The sequence below is a fragment of the Mobula birostris genome, chromosome 31 (genome assembly GCF_030028105.1).
Source record: "Mobula birostris isolate sMobBir1 chromosome 31, sMobBir1.hap1, whole genome shotgun sequence".
NCBI lineage: Eukaryota > Metazoa > Chordata > Chondrichthyes > Myliobatiformes > Myliobatidae > Mobula > Mobula birostris.
This window is the reverse complement of record NC_092400.1, coordinates 20,691,171-20,713,183: the sequence shown is the minus strand read 5'-3', so window position 1 is coordinate 20,713,183 and position 22,013 is coordinate 20,691,171. Positions and strand designations below refer to the sequence as shown.

Sequence of the window (22,013 nt, the reverse complement as noted above, 5' to 3'; positions counted from 1 at the left end):
CAAGGATCAGAAAATAAACAGAGATCTAACAATAATGATGGCCTGCAATTCCTTCCACATTCAAAATGTATTGGGGGGTGGGGTGGAAAGAAAATTACAAATAGATATATAAACCAGATAATGAAATGAAACTAGGTTGGTGAACTGCTGCTGCTAAGTTAACAAATTTCATAATGCATGCCGGTGATAATGAACCTGATTCTGATGAGTTGCAAAAAGCAGCATCCTTAAAAAGCTGAAAACCTTTGAAAGTAGTATGCAAACAAAAAAAAAATTAAGACAAATCCAAAGTGCAAGTTGCAGCTAGGAACATTAAAAAAAACACAATAATGCACTGCAGGCACCTTCAAAGAACTTTCTAGAACAGGAGACATTAAAAACTGGAATGGTCAATACAGCAAGCCACCCCTCAACTACCCAAGTCACCCACCATCTTGGCTTGAAAACAATCACAGCTCTGCCATAATGCGAGTCTAAATCTTCAAATACTCTGCCCACAGCATGTCCCTCCAAAAAAAAAATACAATTGTTAAATTGGATTTATTATCACTGACATACTGTACCTCGTGAAATTTGTTGTTTTGCGGCAGTAGGACACAATTACTGTAAATTAGAAACAAAGTGTAAAAGAGCAAGGTAGTGCTCCTAGACCATCTGATGGCAGAAGGAAGAAGTGGTTTCTAAAATGTTGAGGAAAACACACAAAACTCAGCAGGCCAACTTCTCCAGCACTTGGTGTGTATTACTTTGATTTGCAGCATCTGCAGATTTTCTCTTGCTCCCAAAAATGTTGAGTGTTGGTCTTCAGGCTCCTGTGCCTCCTCCTCCCTGATGGCGAAATGTCCTGGCTGCTGATGGGTTTTTAATGATGGATATCACCTTTAAGGCACTGCTTCATGAAGATGCCCTCAATGGTAGGGAGGCTTGTGCCCGAGTCTGAGCTGGCTGAGTCTACAACCCCCTTGAAGCCTCTTTCAATCCTGCACGTTGGAGCTGCCATACAAGGCGGTGATGCAAAGGCAGTCAGTGCTCCCCACTGAACATTCACTAGAATCTGCAAGAGTCTTTGGTGATGTACCAATCCTCCTCAAACTCCTAATGAAGTAGAGCCTCTAGTATGCCTTCTTCATGGCTGCATCAATGTGTTGGGTCCCAGAGAGATCCTCTGAGATGCTGGCCCCCAGGAACTTGAAGCTGCTCACTCTTCCCAGCACTGAGCTCACAAGCAGATGATTCACCATTTCCTCAAGGGCAACTTCAGTAACTGAACTTTAGATTAGATTATGAGAACACCCAGTCCTCTTTTATTGTCATTTAGAAATGCATACATGCATTAAGAAATGATACAATGTTTTTCTAGAGTGATATCACAGAAAACAGGACAAACCAAAGACTAACACTGACAGAACCACATAATTATAACATATAGTTACAGCAGTGCAAAACAATACCATAATTTGATGAAGAACAGACCATGGGCACAGTAAAAAAAAAAGTCTCAAAGTCCCAAGTCGATCAACTCCAGAGTCCCCAATAGCAGGCGGCAAAAGGGAGAAACTCCCTGCCATAAACCTCCAGGCACCGTCAACTTTCCGATACCTTGGAAGTAGCCGAACACAGCCGACACTGAGTCCATCCGTCCGAAAAACTTCAAGCTTCCGACCAGCCTCTCCGACACAGCCTCCCGAGCGCCATTGACCTCTCCCCGGCCGCTGAAACACGCAAAGCCGAGGATTTTCTTGCTAACGATATCCAACTTCTTAACTAGGATGCCAGATCAAGGATGTGGTTCTGCCCACTTGCTCCTTGCTGGACAATCCCATTACCCGATTTCACTGTGGTCCACCAAGATATTCTCTTACATCATTCCCTTCCTAATCCTTTTGCCACTCATCCACTCTAGAGGATAAAGGAACATCTCTGGGTTGAGGGAGGAAACAAAATCACCCAAAGGAAACCAACACAGTCACAGAGTAATGTGCAAATTCCAAACAGACAACACATAAAGTCAGGACTGAACGCGAGTTGCTGGAGCCATAAAGCACCAACACTAATAGTTGCCAGCACAAATGAAACGTATTTTCAGAAAATCACCTTGCAGTACGACAGAATAGGCAAATAGAAATTTAGAGGTATAAATTGTGGCAAGCTTTAACTTTTTAAAAGTTAAAAAAGACTAAATTTCAGAATTCAAAGTAAATTTAGTAACAAATTATGTGTATGTTCCTTCAAAAACCTCAACTTTGTCGTTGGGTTTGGAGGCTTTCATACCTCAATGACCAGGAGAGCTATGTTGGCTGGAGTCAAGGCTTTGCATTTTGGCTCTTGGTGGGGTCACCCATGCCGAACAGGTTAAAGGGTAGAGGCCAGACTAAGAATGGTCCACCAGTCCTCCAGGCTAACAACCCTGACTGGTAAAACAAAATTGTTATGGGAACAGAAACGAAGAGTTCTTCTACATCTGAGTGCAGCAGTATTCCTGACTCTCCACACAGGACTTGCATGGCTGACAGTAATGAAAACCCAAGAGGAAGTGACTGACACCATGAAGGAAGCCCTGACCATCGCCAGCGATGGAGAACCCTAAAGGCCAGCAGCATAACAGGCAACGTGTACGTTACCATATACCACCCTGAGATACATTCTCTTTCAGGCATTCACAGTAGAACAAAAAAAAAGACCATAGATATAGGAGCTGTTATTAGGCCATTTGGCCCATCAACTCTGCTCTACCATTTCATCGACTGGTCCATTTCTCTGTCCCAAATCTCCTGCCTTTTCCTCATATCCCTTCATGCCCCGACCAATCAATAATCTAAATATACGTAATGACAGTCTCCACAGCCAACTACGGCAATGAATTCCACAGATTCACCACCCTCTAGCTAAAGAAATTCCTCATCTCCATTCAAAATGGAGGTCCCCCTATTCTGATATCCTGTCTTCTGGTCTTAGACTCCCCTGCCTTTATGGAATCCTCCACAAGGACTCAAATCCCTTTGCACCTCAGATTTTTTAAACTTTCGCTCCATTTAGAAAATAGTTTACTCTTTTATTTCTTCTACCAAAGTGCAAGACTTCCCAATACTGCATTCCATCTACCACTTCTTTGCCCAGTCGCTTAATGTGTCTAAGTCCTTCTGTGGGGCACCTCTGCTTCCTCGATACTACCTGTCCCGCCACCCACCTTCATATCACCCACAAACTTGGCCACAAAGCCATCAATTCTGTCATTGACATATAATGTAAAAAGCAGTCCCAACACCAACCCCTAACAAACACCACTAGTTACCAGCAGCCAACCAGGAAAAGTTCCCTTTATTCCCACTCTGCCTTCTGCCAACCAGCCAATGTTCTATCCATGTTAGTATCTTTGCTGTAATACCATGAGCTCTTAAGTTGTTAGGCAGCCTCACGTCGTACCTTTTCAATGACCTTCTGAAAATCCAAGTACCACAACATACACCAATTCTCCTTTGTCAATCCTGCTTATTATTTCTTCAAAGAATTCCAACAGATTTCAGGCAAAATTTTCCCTTAAATAAGCTATGCCAACTTCAGTCTAATTTATCATGCGCCTCCAAGTACCCTGAAGACACATCCTTAACATCAACTCCAACATCTTCTCAACCACTGAGGTCGGACTAACTGGCCTATAATTTCCTCTCTTTTGCCTCTCTCCCTTCTTGAATATAGTGATATTTGCAATTTTCCATTCATCCGGAACCATGCCAGAATCAACTGATTCTTGAAAGATTATTACTAATGCCTCCACAATCTCTTCAGACACCTCTTTCAGAACCCTGGGGTGCAGACCATCTGGTCTGCTGACTTATCTACCTTCAGACCTATCAGCAATGGCAACACGAGGAATTCTGCAGATGCTGGAAATTCAAGCAACACACATCAAAGTTGCTGGTGAGCGCAGCAGGCCAGGCAGCATCTCTAGAAAGAGGTACAGCCTCACTCACTTCTGCCTCCTGACACACTCAAACGTCTGGCATACTGCTACTGTCTTCCACAGTGAAGACTGATACAAATTACCTATTCTGTTCGTCCACTATTTCTTTGTCCCCCATTACTACCTCTCCAGCATAATTTTTCAGCAGTCGAACATCCATTCTCACCCCTCTTTTACACTTTATGTATCTGAAGAAACTTTTAGTATCATCTTTAATATCATTGCTGAACTTGCCTTCATATTCAATCCTTTCCTTCTTTATGACTTTTATAGTCACTTTCTGTTGGCTTTTAAAAGCTTCCCAATCCTCTAACTTCCCACTATTTTTTTGCTCCATTATATGCCCTTTGTTTTTTTTTAAATGTTGGCTTTGACTTCTTTTGTCAGCCACAGTTGTGTCATCCTGCCTTCAGAATACTACTTCATCTTTGAGCTGTATTTATCCCGTGCCTTCCAAATTGCTCCCAGAAACTCCAACCATTGCTGCTCTGCCATCAACCCTGTTAGTGTTCCCTTCCAATCAATTTTGGCCAGCTCCTCTCTCAGACCTCTGTTATTACCTTTACTCCACAGGGTGAATTCTATCAGATTATGTTAAATTTCTCCTAAGGTTTCCTTTACCTTAAACTCTCTAATCAATTTCTGTTCCTTACACAACATCCAATCCAGAATAGCTGGTACCTTAGTGGGCATAACCACAAGCTGCTCTATAAAGCCATCTCATAGGTATTCTACAAATTCCCCCTCTTAGGATCCAGCACCAACCCGATTTTCCCCATCTACCTCAATATTGAAATCCCCCATGGCGTTCATAATATTGCCCTTTTTGACATGCATTTTCTATCTCTTGTTGTAATTTGTAAACCACATCTTTATTACTGTTCAGAGGTCTGTATCTAATACCTATCAGGGTCTTTTTATCCTTGCAGTTTCTCAGCTCTACCCACAATGATTCTACGCCTTCCAATCCTATGTCACCTCTTTCTATCACCTTGATTTCATATTTTTGTAAACCGACCAAGCCATGCCACTCCTTCTGCCTATCTACCTGCCCTTTCAAAACAACATACATCCTTGGACGTTAAGTTCATCTTTCAGCCACGATTTAGTAGTGCCCACAACATCATACATGCCAATCTGTAACTCTGCTACAGGTTTGTCTATCTCATTCTGCATACCGCGTGCATTCAAATATAAACGGCTTCAGTCCTGTATTCATCACCCTTTTCCATTGGCCCACCATGTTACACTTCAACTCATCCCACAGACTGCAATTTTGCTCCGTCATCACCCTCTCCTTGCTAGGAGTCTCACTTCCTCGGTTTATAAACTAGCTACCCCATCCTCAGCACTATCAATCCAGTTTCCATCCTTCTGCCAAATTAGTTTCATTTAGCTCCTCCCAAACAGCTCACGCACACCTGCCTGCAAGGATATTGATTCCCCTCAGGTTCAGGTGTAACCCGTACCTTTCATACAGGTCGCACCTTCCCCAGAAGAGATCCCAATGACCCAGAAATCTGAAGCCTTGCCCCCACACCAGTTCCTCAGCCATGCATTCATCTGTCAAAATCCACACTCCTTGAGTGAAAATGTAGTCACTGAAATCACATAGAGTGAGAGTTCTTTCTTTTTAAATCTTTTTATTAATTTTCAAAATTATAAACACAGTAACAATGCTGATACAAAGAGATTGGAATAATCTTAAACATATACAAAGAAGATTTTAAGTAACATAGGTATAATAGACTTCCAAACTCATAATGAAATTAGTCATAAAGAGAAAAAAGAAATAAAAAGAAAATATATAAACAAAGAAAAACCCCCAAAAGAAAAAACTGAATACTAAACCCAAAAAAAAAGCAAACAGAACAAAACAGGGCTAGACCAATATCTTGAATCAGACACGTCCAGTAATGTTGTCAACTCTACTCCTCTTCATGTATTTTAAGTTAATAAAGAAGATTTGGGAAGGTCAAATTACATCATATGAAAATGTTGCATAAAAGGTTTCCAAGTTTCTTCAAATTTAACCGAAGGATCAAAAATATCAGAGTGAGAGTTATGCAGCACAGAAACAGGGTCTTCAACCCAAATCATCCACCGCTGGCCAAGTTACATAGCTGAGCATTTGGCCCCCATCCCTCATTAACCTTCCTAACTATTCACCTGACTAAATGTCTCTTATTTGCTGCAATTGTGTCCACTCTACCAGCTTGCTCCAAATACCTACTAGCCTCTGGAAGAACTTGCCCCTCAGGTTCTCTTTCAATCCAGTCACTCTAAACCTACACCCTCTAAATATGGACTCCCCTCTCCTGGGGAGGAAAAAGACAGACCACAGCCATTCACCCTCATCTACACCACTCATGATTTTGTACACTTCTAAGGTCATCTCCTACACTCCAGGGAAAAGAAACCCCAGCCTATCTAGCCTCTCCTTTAACTCAGACCCTCCAGATCCAGTAAAAACCCTTGCGAATTTTTCTGCGCTCTTTCCACCCACAACGGCACACAATACTTCAGCAGCAGCCTCACCAACGTATTGACAGCTGTTGGAAACACGGCAGTACGTTTTCACACAATAATTTGATGAATGATCAAGATCATCTGGTTCATTTACGATTGGGTGTAAATACTGGCCAGGACAGTGGAGAGACAAGAAAATATGCAGATGCTGGAAATCCAAGTAACTAGCACACACGCAAAATGCTGGAGGAACTCAACAGCCCAGGCAGCATCTATGGAAAAGAGTAAACAGCCAACATTGCGGGCCGAGACCCTTCATCAAGAAAATGGGGAGAATAGTTTGTGCCTACAAAATCCAGAACCTCAATTTAACAACTCATCTCTACACTCACTTTCAAGGACTCTTCATGCCATGTTATCGAAATTTATTATGTTTGTTCCTTTTCCTCTTTGTACTTGCACAGTTGGCTGTCTTTTGCACATTGGTTGTCTGTCTTGTGTGCTGTTTTTCATTGATTCTATTGGTACTTACTACTTTCAGTGAATGCTTGCAAGGAAATGAATCTCAGGGTGGTATACAACAGCATATGTACTCTGATAATAAAGTTACTTTGAACTGTCATATGACACTCCTCCGTACTACACAGACAGATTTTATTTATGTGTCTAAGCTTCTGGACTGCAACGGAGGTCACAACCTTCCAATTCAGGAGGCAAAAGTGTTACCAACAGATATTTCTCATACAAGTGACACTGGACACCCTTTGGAAGGCTGACAACAAGCTTCCTTGAGCTTGCTGTCATACGCTGATGCGTATGGAAGACAGCTAGGGAAGAGATCTAATTGACTGAATCGTCGACGTATTTGCACTATTTTGCAGGATTTTTAATTCCTTCATAGTCAAAATTTGGGATGCACAGGACATTACTAACAAGTTGCTATGCATTGGCAAGTTACCAAAGGATTAAAGGAAAACCTACTGCCCAAATATTTAAATGAAGGCATTCCAACACAACCGTAGGCAAATTAAACCAAATTGAATATCTGAAAAATAACAGTGGAAAGTTTAATATTGACAGATGAAAGAATTATCTTTATGGAATAATCAACCAATGGACCTTTAGATGAGAGGTGGTATACTTAATCAGCTTTCCACTACAGGGGGAAAAAAAAACAGATGATGAAATTCTTCAGGTTTTCTTTTATTTTTAATTTTTATTATTGAGATATAGGGTGGAATAGGCCCTTCGCGACATACCACCCAACAATTCCCCCCCCCCCCATTTAATCCTAGCCTAATCACCGGACAATTACCAGTAACCAATTAACTTTCGCACTTTTGTCAAAAGGGTGCCATGGTAGCGTAGCAGCTAGCCGGAAGCTAGGACAGCTTGGGACGTCCCAGAGATCAGAGTTCAATTCCGGCGCCACTCTGTAAGGAGCCTCTGCACATCCTCCCCATGGAATTGTGGGTTTTCCGGTTTCCTCCCAGGTCAATTGGTGATTGTAAATTGTCCCATGATTAGGTTAGGATTAATTGAGTTTGTCGGGGGAGGGGGGGTTGCTGGGGGGACATGGCTTGAAGGGCCAAAAGAGCCTAATCTGTGCTGTATCGCTAAATAAATTTTTGTTTAAAGTTTTAAGTCTCTTAAACCAGTACTGTTTTTGATCTAGACAAACTTCCAGTGTTTCTGTCCACCTCCTGCAATGAAAGTACCCATCCTGCCTCCCATACCAGGACTGCCTTGGGACATTAGTTCTTGCACTTTATACCTAAACTTGCTACGTGATTTGCTTTACACCACCAGTTTATTCACATTATGCACTTTCCTTTTATTTCCTCCTTTCAGCCCTAAAGAAGTTTCTAATAAAAAGTCCATTTGATAATTCAATTTGACAGTTGGCTTCGGTTTTAACAATTCCACACTGCTTAATGTTTCCATGTTTGAGAAGTCTGCTTTGAGCAGAGAGGACCAAGTACTGTTTATAAACATGCAAAAATAAACTGAAGCATAACACTGGATTATGGAGGGCAGGGGAACAGACCTTTATTGCTGACTCAGCTTCTCATTTAATTGTTCATTAATGACCTGGATACCAAATTAAACTTAATTTTCAACAGGCAATTGACAATAAGAATATTTTATGCAAACGACCAAGCAAATCAGTAACTAGAACAAACCAACCAGGAATTCTCCCACTGTAACATGAAACAGGGAAATCAGACCTAGAGTGACATGTCTTCAAGTGAGGCAGAACTTGACAGCAGAGAATAATTGAGTAGAATAAGCAGGCACGATTTAATCTCTATCTGATGATCTTGGTGTTAGTTCTTATCTAGAATGTATTAAAAATGTAGTGTCTACAAACATTTAACATTGCAAGTTCTTCACATTCATAATTGCACACGCTCACGTAAAATTGTCAACCTTCTGGGTGCTCCCGCTGCCAAGACAGTACAATCGTAACCTTGACAGACTTACAAGTGGCATTCAATATAGAAAAACTCTTGAAATTGGAAAAGCCGATGGGAACAGCGTGCAGACATTAAGACATCGCAAATACGAGAGAGGAAATGCAACATACCTGACAATGATTTACTTCAGTATGCAAAGAAATGAGCACAGATGATGTTTAGGAAACTACTAGATGGTGTGCAAATAGCAATGACATTGGACTATACTTCATTAGGAGTTTGAAGAGATTTGGTAAGTCACCTAAAACATTTGCAAATTTCTACAGATGTACTGTGGAGAGCTGACTAGTATGGGCGGTGGGGGGGGGGGGCTACCGCACAGGTAAGCTGCAGAGTTTTGTGAAATTAGTCAGCTCCATCAAAAGCACTAGCCTCCGTATTATCTAGGATATCTTGAACCCCCCCCCCAATCACCCAGGTCATGCCCTCTTCTCATTGCTACCATCAGGGAGGAGGCACAGAAGCCCAAAGGCACACACTCAATGATTCAAGAACAGCTTCTTCCCCTGTCAGCCGATTTCTGAATGGACACAGAACCCATAAACACTATCTCACCACTTCTATTTCAAATGCAAGGAGGATATGCTAACATTAAAGTGGATTCCCTCCAACCAGAATCAAATATGTCACAGCCCCTGCTGCAAATCTCTCTCACACACACACACACACACACACACACACACACACACACACTTCAAGCGCATCTCCAAACACAAAATCCAGCTGTGTGGCTCATGGGGGGGGAGGGGGTGTAATTTTAAGGTGATTGGAGGAAAATATAAGGGCGATGTCAGAGGCAACTTTTTTTTTAAAAATGAACAGAGTGGTGAGCAACAGACATCAAAGTTGCTGGTGAATGCAGCAGGCCGGGCAGCATCTCTAGGAAGAGGTACAGTCAATGCTTCAGGCCGAGACTCTTCGTCAGGACTAACTGAAGGAAGAGCTAGTAAGAGATTTGAAAGCGGGAGGGGTAGGGATGGAGCCAAGAGCTGGACAGGTGATAGGCAAAAGGGATACGAGAGGATCATGGGACAGGAGGTCCGGGAAGGGGGGGGGGGGGAACCCAGAGGATGGGCAAGGGGTATATTCAGAGGGACAGAGGGAGAAAAAGGAGAGTGAGAGAAAGAATGTGTGTATAAAAATAAACAACAGATGGGGTACGAGGGGGAGGTGGGACATTAACAGGAGTTAGAGAAGTCAATGTTCATGCCATCAGGTTGGAGGCTACCCAGAAGGAATATAAGGTGTTGTTCCTCCAACCTGAGTGTGGCTTCATCTTTACAGCAGAGGAGGCCGGGGATAGACATGTCAGAATGGGAATGGGATGTGGAATTAAAGTGTGGCCACTGGGAGATCCTGCTTTCTCTGGAGAAAGAGAGTGGTGAGCACGTGGAATGTGCTGCCAGGACTGGTGGTAGAGGCAGACACATTAGGGACATGGATGATAGGAAAATGGAGGTCTGTGTAGGAGGGAATGTTTAAATTGATCTTAGAGTAGGTTAAAATGTTAGCACAACATTGTGGGTCAAAGACCCTGTATTGTGCTGTGATGCTCCATGTTCTAAAACAAATGCACGTGCCCACCTGCCCCTACACATTGCCTTGACGTTCACAATTGCCCAAAGCCTCAGCAAGTCACCGCTGATCCATGAACCATGACAGTAAATCTGGTCACGGAAAGCCTCTATTCGTGTAGCTAATCTAGTCCACACCTACACTCCAGCAGGGAGACACTGGAAAAACAGTGCGGTAACACCAACTTGTGGATTCTAGGATATGGTTCACCTATCAATGCCTCTGCTGCACAAATCAAGATACCCTGGTTTATGAATTCCTGAACCATCATGGATCTCAGCAAATGGCAACTTTCAAGGAGATTGTCCAACGGTAAAGGATGAAGTCATGGCATTCCTTCTCTCAGAGTTAGACTGGAATCAAGTCCAAGCAAGTGTAATGTAACAATTTAGCCACCACAGAGGCTAACTGGGAGCCCTGGTTGATCACAAATGTTACTTGTCAAGAGTAGTTAATATACAGAGCTGAACATGTCCACTCACTCTCTCTCTGCTTTCCTTGTACTTGCATTGCTTGTGCAGATTAACAGTAACCAATCCTGTGCCAAATCTGAAACTTTACTGTTCACTAACTTCAATAATTAAACTGTGTCCTTATTAGCACAAGGGGTCTCAAGCAAAAAAGGGTCCAAATTCAGCACCATAGGGGAGACCAACACTAAACTATCCAAAAAGAGGTCCAGAATTGGCAATCACACTTACATCCAGATAGTGTAGGAGACAAATTTCCCCCAGTGTCATAAAAGTGGAAATCAAGTTCTTCATACGGTGAAACTACTGTTTACTGGAAAGATCCTCAGTTTTACTGTAAACTAACTGACCTAACCAATTGACAATAATTTTGTTAGATGTTTAACAAAAGGAATTTTCCCAAGAGAAATCAACCATTGAAAGTTTAAAAAATTTTGTTCACAATGATTTTAATCTTGTATATTCATGACTGCGTGGCCGGGTTCTGCTGTAATTCCATCGATAACAGGAGTTCCCAACCCAGGGTCCAAGACCTCTTGCTTAATGGCGTTGGTCCATGGCATAAAAAGGTTGAAAACCCCTGATCTACAAGCTTGCAGATGATACCACCATAATAGGCCACATTTCAGATAATGAGGCGGAGTAGAGAAAGAGATTGGTAACTTCGCAACATGACAACAGCCTTTCCCTCAACATCAACAAAACGCGGCTTCAAGAATGGAGATGGTGCACATGTTCCCATATATATCAATGGCTAAGGTTGGGAGGGTTGAGAGCTTCAAGTTACTAGGAGCAAGCATCACCAATAGTCTGTCCTGGTCTAACCACAATGATATCATGGACAAGACAGACCAACAGCACTTCTACCTCCTCAGGAGGTAAAAAGAAATCTGATGCATCCCTGCCGACCCTTACAAAAAAAAATAAATAGATAAATCACAGAAAGGATTCTGACTGGACGATAACAGTTTGATATGGCAACAGGTTTGCAGGGGTCCTCAAGAAAGTTGAGCACATCACAGGAATCAGCCTCCCCCTATGGCCTCCTGTCTATAATTCTCACTGCCTCAGTGAAAGAGCCAACATAATCAAAAAAGCCCACCCATCCTATCCCAGACATTCTCTCTTTTCCTCTGCCCCATCGGGCAGGAGATACAAGAGCCTGAAAGCACACACCACCAGGCTCAAGGACAGCTTCTATCCCATTGCTAACAGTCAGAATGGACGTCTTGTACAATAAGATGGACTCAGCCTCAAAACCTAGCTCGCTATGATCTTAAAGCTTATTGTTTACCTGTACTGCATTTTCCGGTCGCTTTTCCACTTTATTCTACGTTGTTATTGGTTTACCTTATTCTATCTCAAAGCACTGTGGAACGATTTGATCTGTATGAACAGTATGGAAGACAAGCTTTTCACTGCATCTCAGTGCATGTGACAATACCAACACATGAAAATGCAAATTTACTTTAAATGACTGAAAAGCTATTTTGTTTTAAACCTAATAGCACATTATTCAGCACCCCTCCCTTGTCAGCTGAAAATGACACTTCCCGGTAGCACTGCACATGAGACATTCAATTTGAGTGCATGATATTTCAAATTAAGCATGCAACTAATTCTCAACCTGGCCTGTGCTACAAGGCAAATATGATACTGTAGTAATTCCTAGAAGAAATTCCAAACCACTGGCTTCCTTCCCCAAGTCTTAAGGTTACCTTCACATTCCAGGTTGATGTCCAAGGTCACATGATGAAAACAGCGCAATGCTACCTTCTGTAGAATTGGTTGGTATATAAAAAAAATCAGCAACCCAGACAACATGTGAATAATATTTGCTGCGGTCACCTCAGTCCAGCCATCTATTAGAATACAACACATTAGTGTTTAATGTACTAATTTACATCTATTGATGTCAGCACGTGGAATTCACAGCTCAGGTTTCAGGCCTAGGTGTTTGAATATTCTGTGTAGCTGTGTGGGGTTTTCATGAGTTCTCCCGTTTCCTTCCAAGTCCCAAAGACACACAGATTGATAAGTTGGTACAGACTCCATAGGCTAAAGAGAGTCACAAAGTACCAGAGAGGACTACATGCTCTCTTGTGACACTGGGAGGAAAAGCATCAAATTTGATCCCAGGTTGGGTGTTGGTTGACCTTAACTGAAGGATCCTGCTGGAATAAACACTACGTACATGCTGTGTGCCTTGAACCATGATTCGCTGCCTCTGTCTTCTACATTCCCCACCTCAAGCCCACTTAATACTAACACACACACCTCCCAAAAGACATCAGAGGTCGCTGTGGTAGGGGGGTAGGCCTCTCAGCACTCGTGCGGCAACTCTCACTCTTCGATGATGGAGGATGTTACCGTGGTTCTGCATTATGGATTGGACTATTGTGTTTACGGACTGTGGACTTTCTTAATAGTTTTTATATTCTGTGCTTTGCGCCCACTTCTTTCCGTTTTGTTGTGCAAAGGGAAGAGTTTGAGGGTTGATGTTCCTATGGCATTCTGTTAGTTTTTTTGTGCGGGGTGATGAGGGGATTGGGAGTCGAAGTTCTTCTTCTGCTTTGTGCCGGGGGGGGGGGGGGTAGGGATCGACGTTTCTGTTCCTTTTTTTGCAGAAGGAGGGGTTTGAGAGTTGATGATCGGGATGCTGTTTGGGGGGTGGGGGGAGGGGCTGGGTTTGATGTTTCCCTCTAAATGACTTTCATGTTCTTTCTTTGTTTCGTGGCTGTCTGGAGAAGAAGAATCCCAGTTGTACTTGGATAAATACTTTGATAACAAATAACCTTTCAGTGAAACCAGCTACTTACATACTCCAACAAAGCTGCTCCCCAAAGCAGCAACACCTGCAGAGGTGGAGATAGGAAAAAATAACTGAGTAAAAATGTGGAACACACACACACACCCTTCCTAGCATCAGCCATTGCCCACTGAAAGCAAATTCGCCCAACTCAAAGCTGTCGAACAAGTATTAGCTAGATCTTGTGAAATACTGAAGACTTTGAAAGGTTGTTTTCCCAATGAGACATTTGAACAAAGCATATTCATCTCTCCAGGGCAGGTATAAAATATGTTATATCTCAGATCTCTCTCTCTCTCTGGCATCCAAAAGATGATCTAGTTACTCACTTCACAGCCGCATGGGGACCCACATTTCCTGCACTGCTATTCCAGCTCGATACTAAGAATGGGCCACTCACAAAATGTGCTTTGGAATTACAAATTTGTCCTTTCTCGTCTCAACCTTAAAAACTATTATTTGTGGAAACCACATCGCTTGCATATCAAAGTCCAAAATAACTTTTCCCAAAAGTACTTAACATTCAGCAAAATAGAAACTCACACATACATTTCAAAATTTCCTGTTACACATCGAACACAGTCTGTAATGGCATATACGGAATGGCATATTGTACAATGACATAGAATCAAAAAATATGTACTATGTCCTTATTAATTATTTAATAGACACCATTATTAATCGTCATTGCCACTGAACATTAATATCATTTAAACTAACCAAAGGTCTCACTGAGTTAACAGATAAATTCAAAAGTAAGGATGTCAAAATAACAAAACCTCTTTCTGCGCAAGGTTTATCAGGATTTGTTTAGGCATTGGAGAGAATCTATCAGGTCAGATCTGCAATGCAAAACAACTCAATTCCATCCTGACTATCAGTCCAGTTACAATTTAACAGTCAGTACATCTTTAAAGCCAACCTTCACGTGAAATGCTTTATACCAGTTAGACATTACCTTTTTAAAAGCAGCACTGCTCCAAAACAATTATAGCATGTTTAATTTCTTCACTTGTGCAAACTCAGGTTGCTGGTCTCATGCCACAATATTAGTTGTAGTTCATCACACAAAGTTTTATAGATGTGCCAAGGTATCCATCTAGACTAGATCACAAATCAACACCAATTCCCGGTGACACCAAACTTAACCATTCCGACCCCTCTCATAAATGAATATTCAAAAATCAAAATGGGTACATTCAGTCTAGAATTGGATTACATGCTCAGTTATTAAAAACTTCATTAAAAACAGTGATTTTAAATTTAATGCATCTCACTTCCACAAATCAGTAAATTTTGGGCAAGTAATATTTTCTTCAGAGAACTGCCCCCTCTTTTAAAAAAAAAGTCACAACTTCTGATCAGATTAACCCACTGCATCATTCCCTTTTCCCAAACCCATGCTCTGACACTGTCAACATTTCTGTGACAATCCAATTTATTAGTAAAGGCAAATGGAGAAATTAGATTAAACGAAACTTGCCATTTGCCTTTCTGTCTTGCACATCACCCATTCATTTTTTTAATGAAAAAAATCTGACATTTAATTAACACTTGCAAATTTAGTCAAATATTTTACTACTCATTAAAAATTACCCAAAACATCTTCAATTCTAGTAAGTAACAAACTGAAAAAACATCTATCACTTGTCCTGCAACAGATCAGCTATTCCGCCAGCCCCTCAGCATTCCTTACTATCAACTGTGGAGTAGATCTGATGCAGATCTAACAAAGCAAATGCTGGATGCCCAACTCAGCAAACGGTGAAGCTCAACAAAAACTTGAAGGTACCATTTTTAAAACAAAAAAAAGATTTAGATTGACATTACACAGTGAAAGGGGAGCCCAGGACAAGGCTACCTGGCTGATCACCTGAAACGAAAAACGTCTCATCCTGGTCACAGATAACTGCTCCATCAACCTCACTGCAAACATCTCCCTGAAGTAGTCTCCCAACACTACCTGGCAATGTATTGCTACTCTAGAAATGGACTCCCCACTCACCAGAGGAACTTAGCAAAAAAAAACCTGCAAAAAAAAAGGTTACATTCAACAGAGTCAACATCAGCAGCTTTAAAGACTGACAAGTGAAGTACTGAAATGCAAAAGGAACCAGCGCCATTCAATGTGATCACCAGATGTTAATGTTTGTACATGGGATAAAGACAGCAACTACTGTTGTCCCATTTCATCTTATAATAAACCACCACGGTGCAGTTAGAAAATATAACAGTTCGAATGGAAGCCCACAGACAACTTACACAATGTTGCCCTTCATGTTTAAGTTGATGAGACAAAATAATCCCAAAACCATTAGTCTATGCATCTTAGTTAATGTGTTCAGTTTCACAAACACCCCTGGAGCTCCTCCAGTACAACATTGGATAAAAGGCTCATTCCTGATCCAAGCAGCAATATTCCAGTCTAGTTCACACAAGAATAGGTTCATTGCAACTGGTGTATTGTCTCCGATTAAGGTTTACAAAACACACACACACACACACACACACACACACACACACACACAAAATGACGGCCAGCATTCCCCCACTCAATGACCATCATCATCCAGGAGCTACTACTGGAAAGGACAACTGGACATCACCAACCTAACCCTGATACCCCCCCCCTTCATCAAAAATGCCCGCTTTTAACACTCCACAGAATCACACCCCAATAAAGATCGGTTCTTTAAAGAGGGGAGGGAGGGGAAGTAAGGAAAGGTGGCAAATGAAAAGAGTCTAATCTGACGTTAAAAAGATAAAAATGTGATCAGCGATTTAAAAGTTATGAAGCTGCAGAATTGTTCATTCCACTTCTGAAGTATTTTGGTGTTTGGTTTTTGGAATCTTCAATTCCCCGCTGAGAAATAATTCCCTCCAAAAAAATTATTTTCAAAAAAAAGTGATTGGAAACTTCTGAAACTTGAAATTACTGAAGTTATTTTAATGTGATCTAACCGTTGGTGAGGAAAAAATTATCTTAAAATACTTTTCAGGGAAGGGGATAGGAATCAAAAATAGTTAACTTGCAAATTATTAATTAATCTGTGAAAAAGACATTAAATTCTGCGATTCTCACTTCTCAAATGTCCTCAGTTTTCACTTACTGACGTGACTCACCCAAATTTGGAAAATCGGGAGGGTGGGGGTGCAGGGAGAAACCCACCGGCTCGACAGCAACTATAAACAGATTCAAACCTACACTCCGAATTGATGACGGTCGCATGAGTCGTGCTCAGTTCACCTGCTGTCTGGATAAACAATCTCTTCAACTCTGCAGGCATGTGATTCTCAAACAAACAGAAGAATTTGGAGGCTCACAGGCTCGCTTTCAGGGAGGGCAGCAGGCTAGCAAGGTCACCTTCCATCTCCCCAGTCTAGGGGCGGCGCCAACAGATCCGGCCTGACCAAGGCGACACGGCTGCTCACTTCCCAGCTCCCAACACATTCACAACATCCCAGTGAAACAAGACAGCAGCAAACAGCTAGGGTGGGGGGCAGATTTAAAAAAAAGACCACCAATCTGCATCCGGCAACTCCAGCCCAAATTAAAATAAACTCCCCGCCACACCCTTGCCCCACGGTAGGAACTTCAGGTAAACCCAAGGCAATATTTTATTCCCTCCTTGTAAACTCTTCTCCATCACCCCCACCCCCAGCCTTTTCCCTTTCGTTTGAAATGGACTTGTCATTTCCTATGCTGCAAGACATCAATCATACTGAGTGTTGGTATCTCGGAGTGCCGGGGTCTTTGATTTACAAAACATTAGGAACCGAATAAAATTACACAGCCAAGATGAACTACCCAATCCCGCAGATAGTTACATGGCAATACCAGAAGCGATAGAGACAATTGTCTGCTGCCTAAGTTGCGTTGACTGGAACCGGAACACTTGAAATCTAAAATTAGCCCGAAGACCGTGTCTTCGGCAAAGATTACAAAAACACAAGTGGCTGCGACATTAAAAAAACGTCCCTAACTGCTCTTTAAATAAGAGCTCAAATCGCAGTTTCGTCGATTTCCTCGTCTCTCGTGGCAACTACGGTCCATTCGGAGGGGGAGGGGAGAGAAGAGAAAAATAACCGTTTACTAGAGACAAAAGTTATCTAATTAATCCGCCGCAGAAGTTCCATACAAGCGAACGGCCACTGCGATACTGCAGATGAACTACAAATGAAAGTGCATTCCGGCATATGTCGCTAACGTGGTTAAATCGTAAATAGAAGCGGCGGGGGGAGAAAAAGTTAACAACATTTAGGAAATATAGCCCAAGCGATTAATTTTCCTGATCTCTGTTGAAATAAACCAAGCCAGTACTGGTAGTCAGTAAACCGCGACTGTACCGAGCAAACCAGACGGTAGCAAGGCTAATTTCTACAATCCAATGGAGAGCCATTGAATGATCCGCCTGCCCTATTTATTTAAAAAGCTATTTCCCTAAACATAATAAGACGAAGACCCCGCGCACACTGCACGGACCACTCGCGATGTGTGTGTGTTGGGGGGACGGAGGGGGGAAGCTCCTCGCTCAGTGGCCGGCAGGAGCGGCGCGCAGCCCGACAGCCAGCACCATGTTAGCGGCGCCGCTGATCGATGATTGAACTGAACAAAGGCAGAGATCAATTTCTAATACGTATCAATCGGAAGCCGTGAGTTTCTGCCCGCAAAAGTGCCGCGCCAAAGCTTCAGGCCGCGGTCAGTACAGCGGGTACTTGTCCCGTTCTCCGCCCGCGGTAAGCCGGCTCTCCCCTTACTAACCTGCAGCCGCCGCAGATCCAATTTCTTCCAATATTGAAACATCGATCCCACATTGGCGGCCATCTTGGGGGATATTGAAGCGATATTTTCTCTTTATTTTCCTTCGGCTCTACTAAATATCCGGGCTGGATTCCCGCTTCAACTGGCCACTTGATAGAAATGCAAGGAAACTACACAGTGACCGGCACAGGGGCTAGGGCGCCCAGCTCCCGGGCCATCTGTTTAAAGGAAACTCTTCCTGGCTTTTATCTTTGTTGAACTTCACTTTAATTTTCTCGCAGAGAATGCACTTGATTTTGATCAGATTATTATCCAGCAAAGTGAACAATTATCAGTGGGCGGGCCATGTAAAAAAAATCTGAGCAAATTACAGCACTTTCTCCAATATTACACACGGGAGGAGGGAGACTACATATGGGTTTTTTTTAATCCCATTGACATATGCAATGTTTTGATGTTTAACTTTCAATCCGAGTCGCTGTGTACAAAATACGTTCCGACTGCAGAGTCCCGCTTGTGATAGCAATGATACAACTTTCGGTAGGAGTTTCCCCTATTGCAATTTGCAAAGAATTATTGTTATAGAATAATAATAAATAATCGATTAGATTTAAATGAGGGTGCTTTAAAGGGACCTGTGATCATTTACTCGAGTGGAGCGGCAGAGAATTTTTTATTGGGAAGGGATAACTTTATCACAATGTCTAATCTTCCCACAAAGGGGTTGAGACAGTTACTCCCCTGGGATGCCGAGTAACTAACTTCTGGCTTTGGTAATCGTCAACTCTCCGGGAAAGAGTAGAGAGTCCTCGGCAAATGTCTTAAGTTTTTTTTTACTTTTAATACATTTTAGAGGGACGACGCAGTGAAACACCGTAGGCGATAAAGAGGCAGCCTGCTCCCGCTGATTACTGATGTGTGCAATTTCTTGGGGGCCACTTTAGTTTCTGAGGCGGCGACATGAAAGGCTGCAAATTGCCTCCGGGCAGCGCCACCGACATCGATCAGTCAGTCGGTGTTATATCACGGACCACCCAGGCATCACCGCTGCCCCCCACCCGACCCCTCGCAGTCTCATCGGGGGCTCGGGTTGACTCGTCGTGAATTTAAGGAGCAGTCCCGCTCCGTTTCCGATCCGCCTGCGTGCTGGAACCGGGAGCAAAGTGGCACCGGCGTGGAGCCGATGGCAACAGCTACGACGTCGCTTTCTCCGCTTGACCGCGTTTGGGGTGGGGTAGGGAGGGGAGGGGCGCACAACGCAAGACTTTAATAATCAACGGTTTAACTTTCTGCGAGGCGATAAATCTGTTGTGTAAGCCGCAGATCCAGGAAGGATAGAGGCAACACTTCAGAAGTTCACCCTCCCCCTTTAAATGGCGCTCATCAGGTCTCCACCCCCTCCCGCCCACATGCTGCCAGAGGTTTTCAAGGGGAGGGGAACGGCACGTTTCTTTAAAACGTTTTTCTGGTTATCTGATATACCCTGCTTAATTTTGGAACGCGTTTTATTCACTTTCGAGATAATCTATTGTAGTAAAAACTGTTTTGATGCATTTCAGAAATAAACCCCGTGAGAGGCTCCATAATTTTTTCCCTGATGATTTTAAACTCTGAATTTAATAAGCCATTCTATCAATATTGTATTGATATTCTAGGCGTTATTATTTATTTTTGCAGCTAACTTCGCTTCAGACAATTTGAAATATGTAAAGTAAGCAAATTAAAATTCAATGTTTTCCAGAGGCTGGTAAACACCGCATTAAAATGTTCTGGCTTGCACAGTTTTCTTCACGTGGGTAAATAATGAAAGTGACGTGTCTGCAGTTACAGGCGTGCAGCGGCTGATGCATTGTGACTGCTGTTTTGTGTTAAGCAAATAAAGCCACACATATAGTCACCCCACTAACAGATTTGGCCCAAGGGAATTGGTTGACCCCCCCCTTACCGTCATTACAATATGGACCACCTCCCCCGTCCCAAACCAACAATGTGGATCCCTCCACGTCTAAGATCTAAAATAGGACTTATGTTCCAACTGGATACCATAGATTCAAAAGCACGAACAGATACTCTTGATGGAATGTTTGTTAATATTATTTTAAGTTTCTCTCTCCACAGATGCTGCTTGGCCTGCTGAGTATTTCTAGCACTTTTGTTTTCATTTTATGTCATGCATCTGAGTTGTGCTTTTGTACTGCTGGATGTTGCTAGTACTGGCTGGTTACTTGATTTTATTGATTGTTTATTTATTTTATTTGTTGTTTTATAGCATCAAGTATGAGAGTTGCAAACTCATTTTCGCTGTACTGGTGCATGACAAATTGTACTATGCAATGACAAAAAGATATTTCATTTCATTACTAGAGTTAAAGGTTCCTTAATGTTGTTATAGCGGGGGCGGGGGTGTTGGCAGTAGTGGGGACAAGTTCCCACTACTAAAAGATCCCAATTGCATGCACCTCAAATAGCCTCTGTCCAGCTCCTGGTCTTCATGTCTGGTTTAGCTACTGAGCCCGGTGGAACCATTTCTGCTGACAGGTGAAAGGGCAAAGGTTACTGGCACCTTAAAACCAGTCGCTTCGGGCAGATGGGGCTCATCAGCCGTGGTCGGCAGCTCATTTAGGAGAAGGAAAACTCTGATCTGAAACCTCCGCTGGCTTGCGGCTATACCCACTCATGGGGAAGGCTTCAGGAGTAAACTCCGGGAGGAGAAATCCAGAGCTGGAGTCCCTACAGCAGTCCTGCATTGAGTTCAACTTACTTGCTGCCCGTTTTGCAGTTAGGACAACAACATAGGTCCTCCAACTTCATTACTGTTTCCGTAACAATTATTTTGGACCAGTCAGGGTTGTTAACCCTGAGCTGAACCCCAAACCTGGAAGACCGGTGGACCAGTCTTAAATCTGGCCTCTACCCTTTGTCAGGACATGGGTGACCCTACCAAGAGTCAAAGCACAAGGCCCCGGCTCCAGCCAGCATAGCTCTCTGGGTCATTGAGCCTACGACATGTTTGTGGTCCTCTTGGGGGATTGAGTTCAACACTGAGCAGCAACTCCTGCTTTGCTGCCGGTGGCAAACTGTATCGGTCTCTGCCGTTCCTTTGGGTTCATCAGCTGTGTGGAGAGGGGGAGCTTGCTACAGGGGCAACAACTTGCTCTCCATGTCGTACTGACCTGGCTTGTGTATCTAGACAGCTAAGGTGCAACATCCATGGTCCAGATTGGCCAACGGAGACAAAGAGGAATGCATTATAGAAGCAGGCTCCTTGTCCCAACTGGTTCGTGCCAAACGCAGTATCCCTCCTGCTAACCTCAGTTGTCTGTATTCAGCCCAAGATCCTCCACTGAGTGCTCATTCCAGGTACTCACTAACCCGCTGTAAAGCCAACCCTGTCAGTTCTCTTTTAAACCTCTCCCCTCTTGTATCTGTGCTTTCTAGTTTTAGACTCCCTCACCCTGGGGAAAAGACTATGACTGTCCACCTTATCTAT

General features: G+C 42.9%; 1 protein-coding gene across 8 annotated transcripts in view; it reads right to left on the bottom strand.

Moving 5' to 3' along the window:
- The window catches only part of cux2b (cut-like homeobox 2b), a 361,816-nt gene extending 342,940 nt beyond the window's left edge, over positions 1-18,876 (bottom strand). For 5 of the 8 annotated variants that reach the window (XR_011883734.1, XR_011883735.1, XM_072248032.1 and 2 more), the window contains exon 1: positions 18,524-18,876. Coding sequence is in view for 4 of the 8 variants with exons in the window: in XM_072248032.1 (XP_072104133.1) it covers positions 18,524-18,586 (63 nt within the window). In the remaining 4 variants the exon portion in view is untranslated. The other 3 variants (XM_072248034.1, XM_072248038.1, XM_072248037.1) reach the window with 3 other exon arrangements.
- Positions 18,877-22,013: the final 3,137 nt, after the last annotated feature.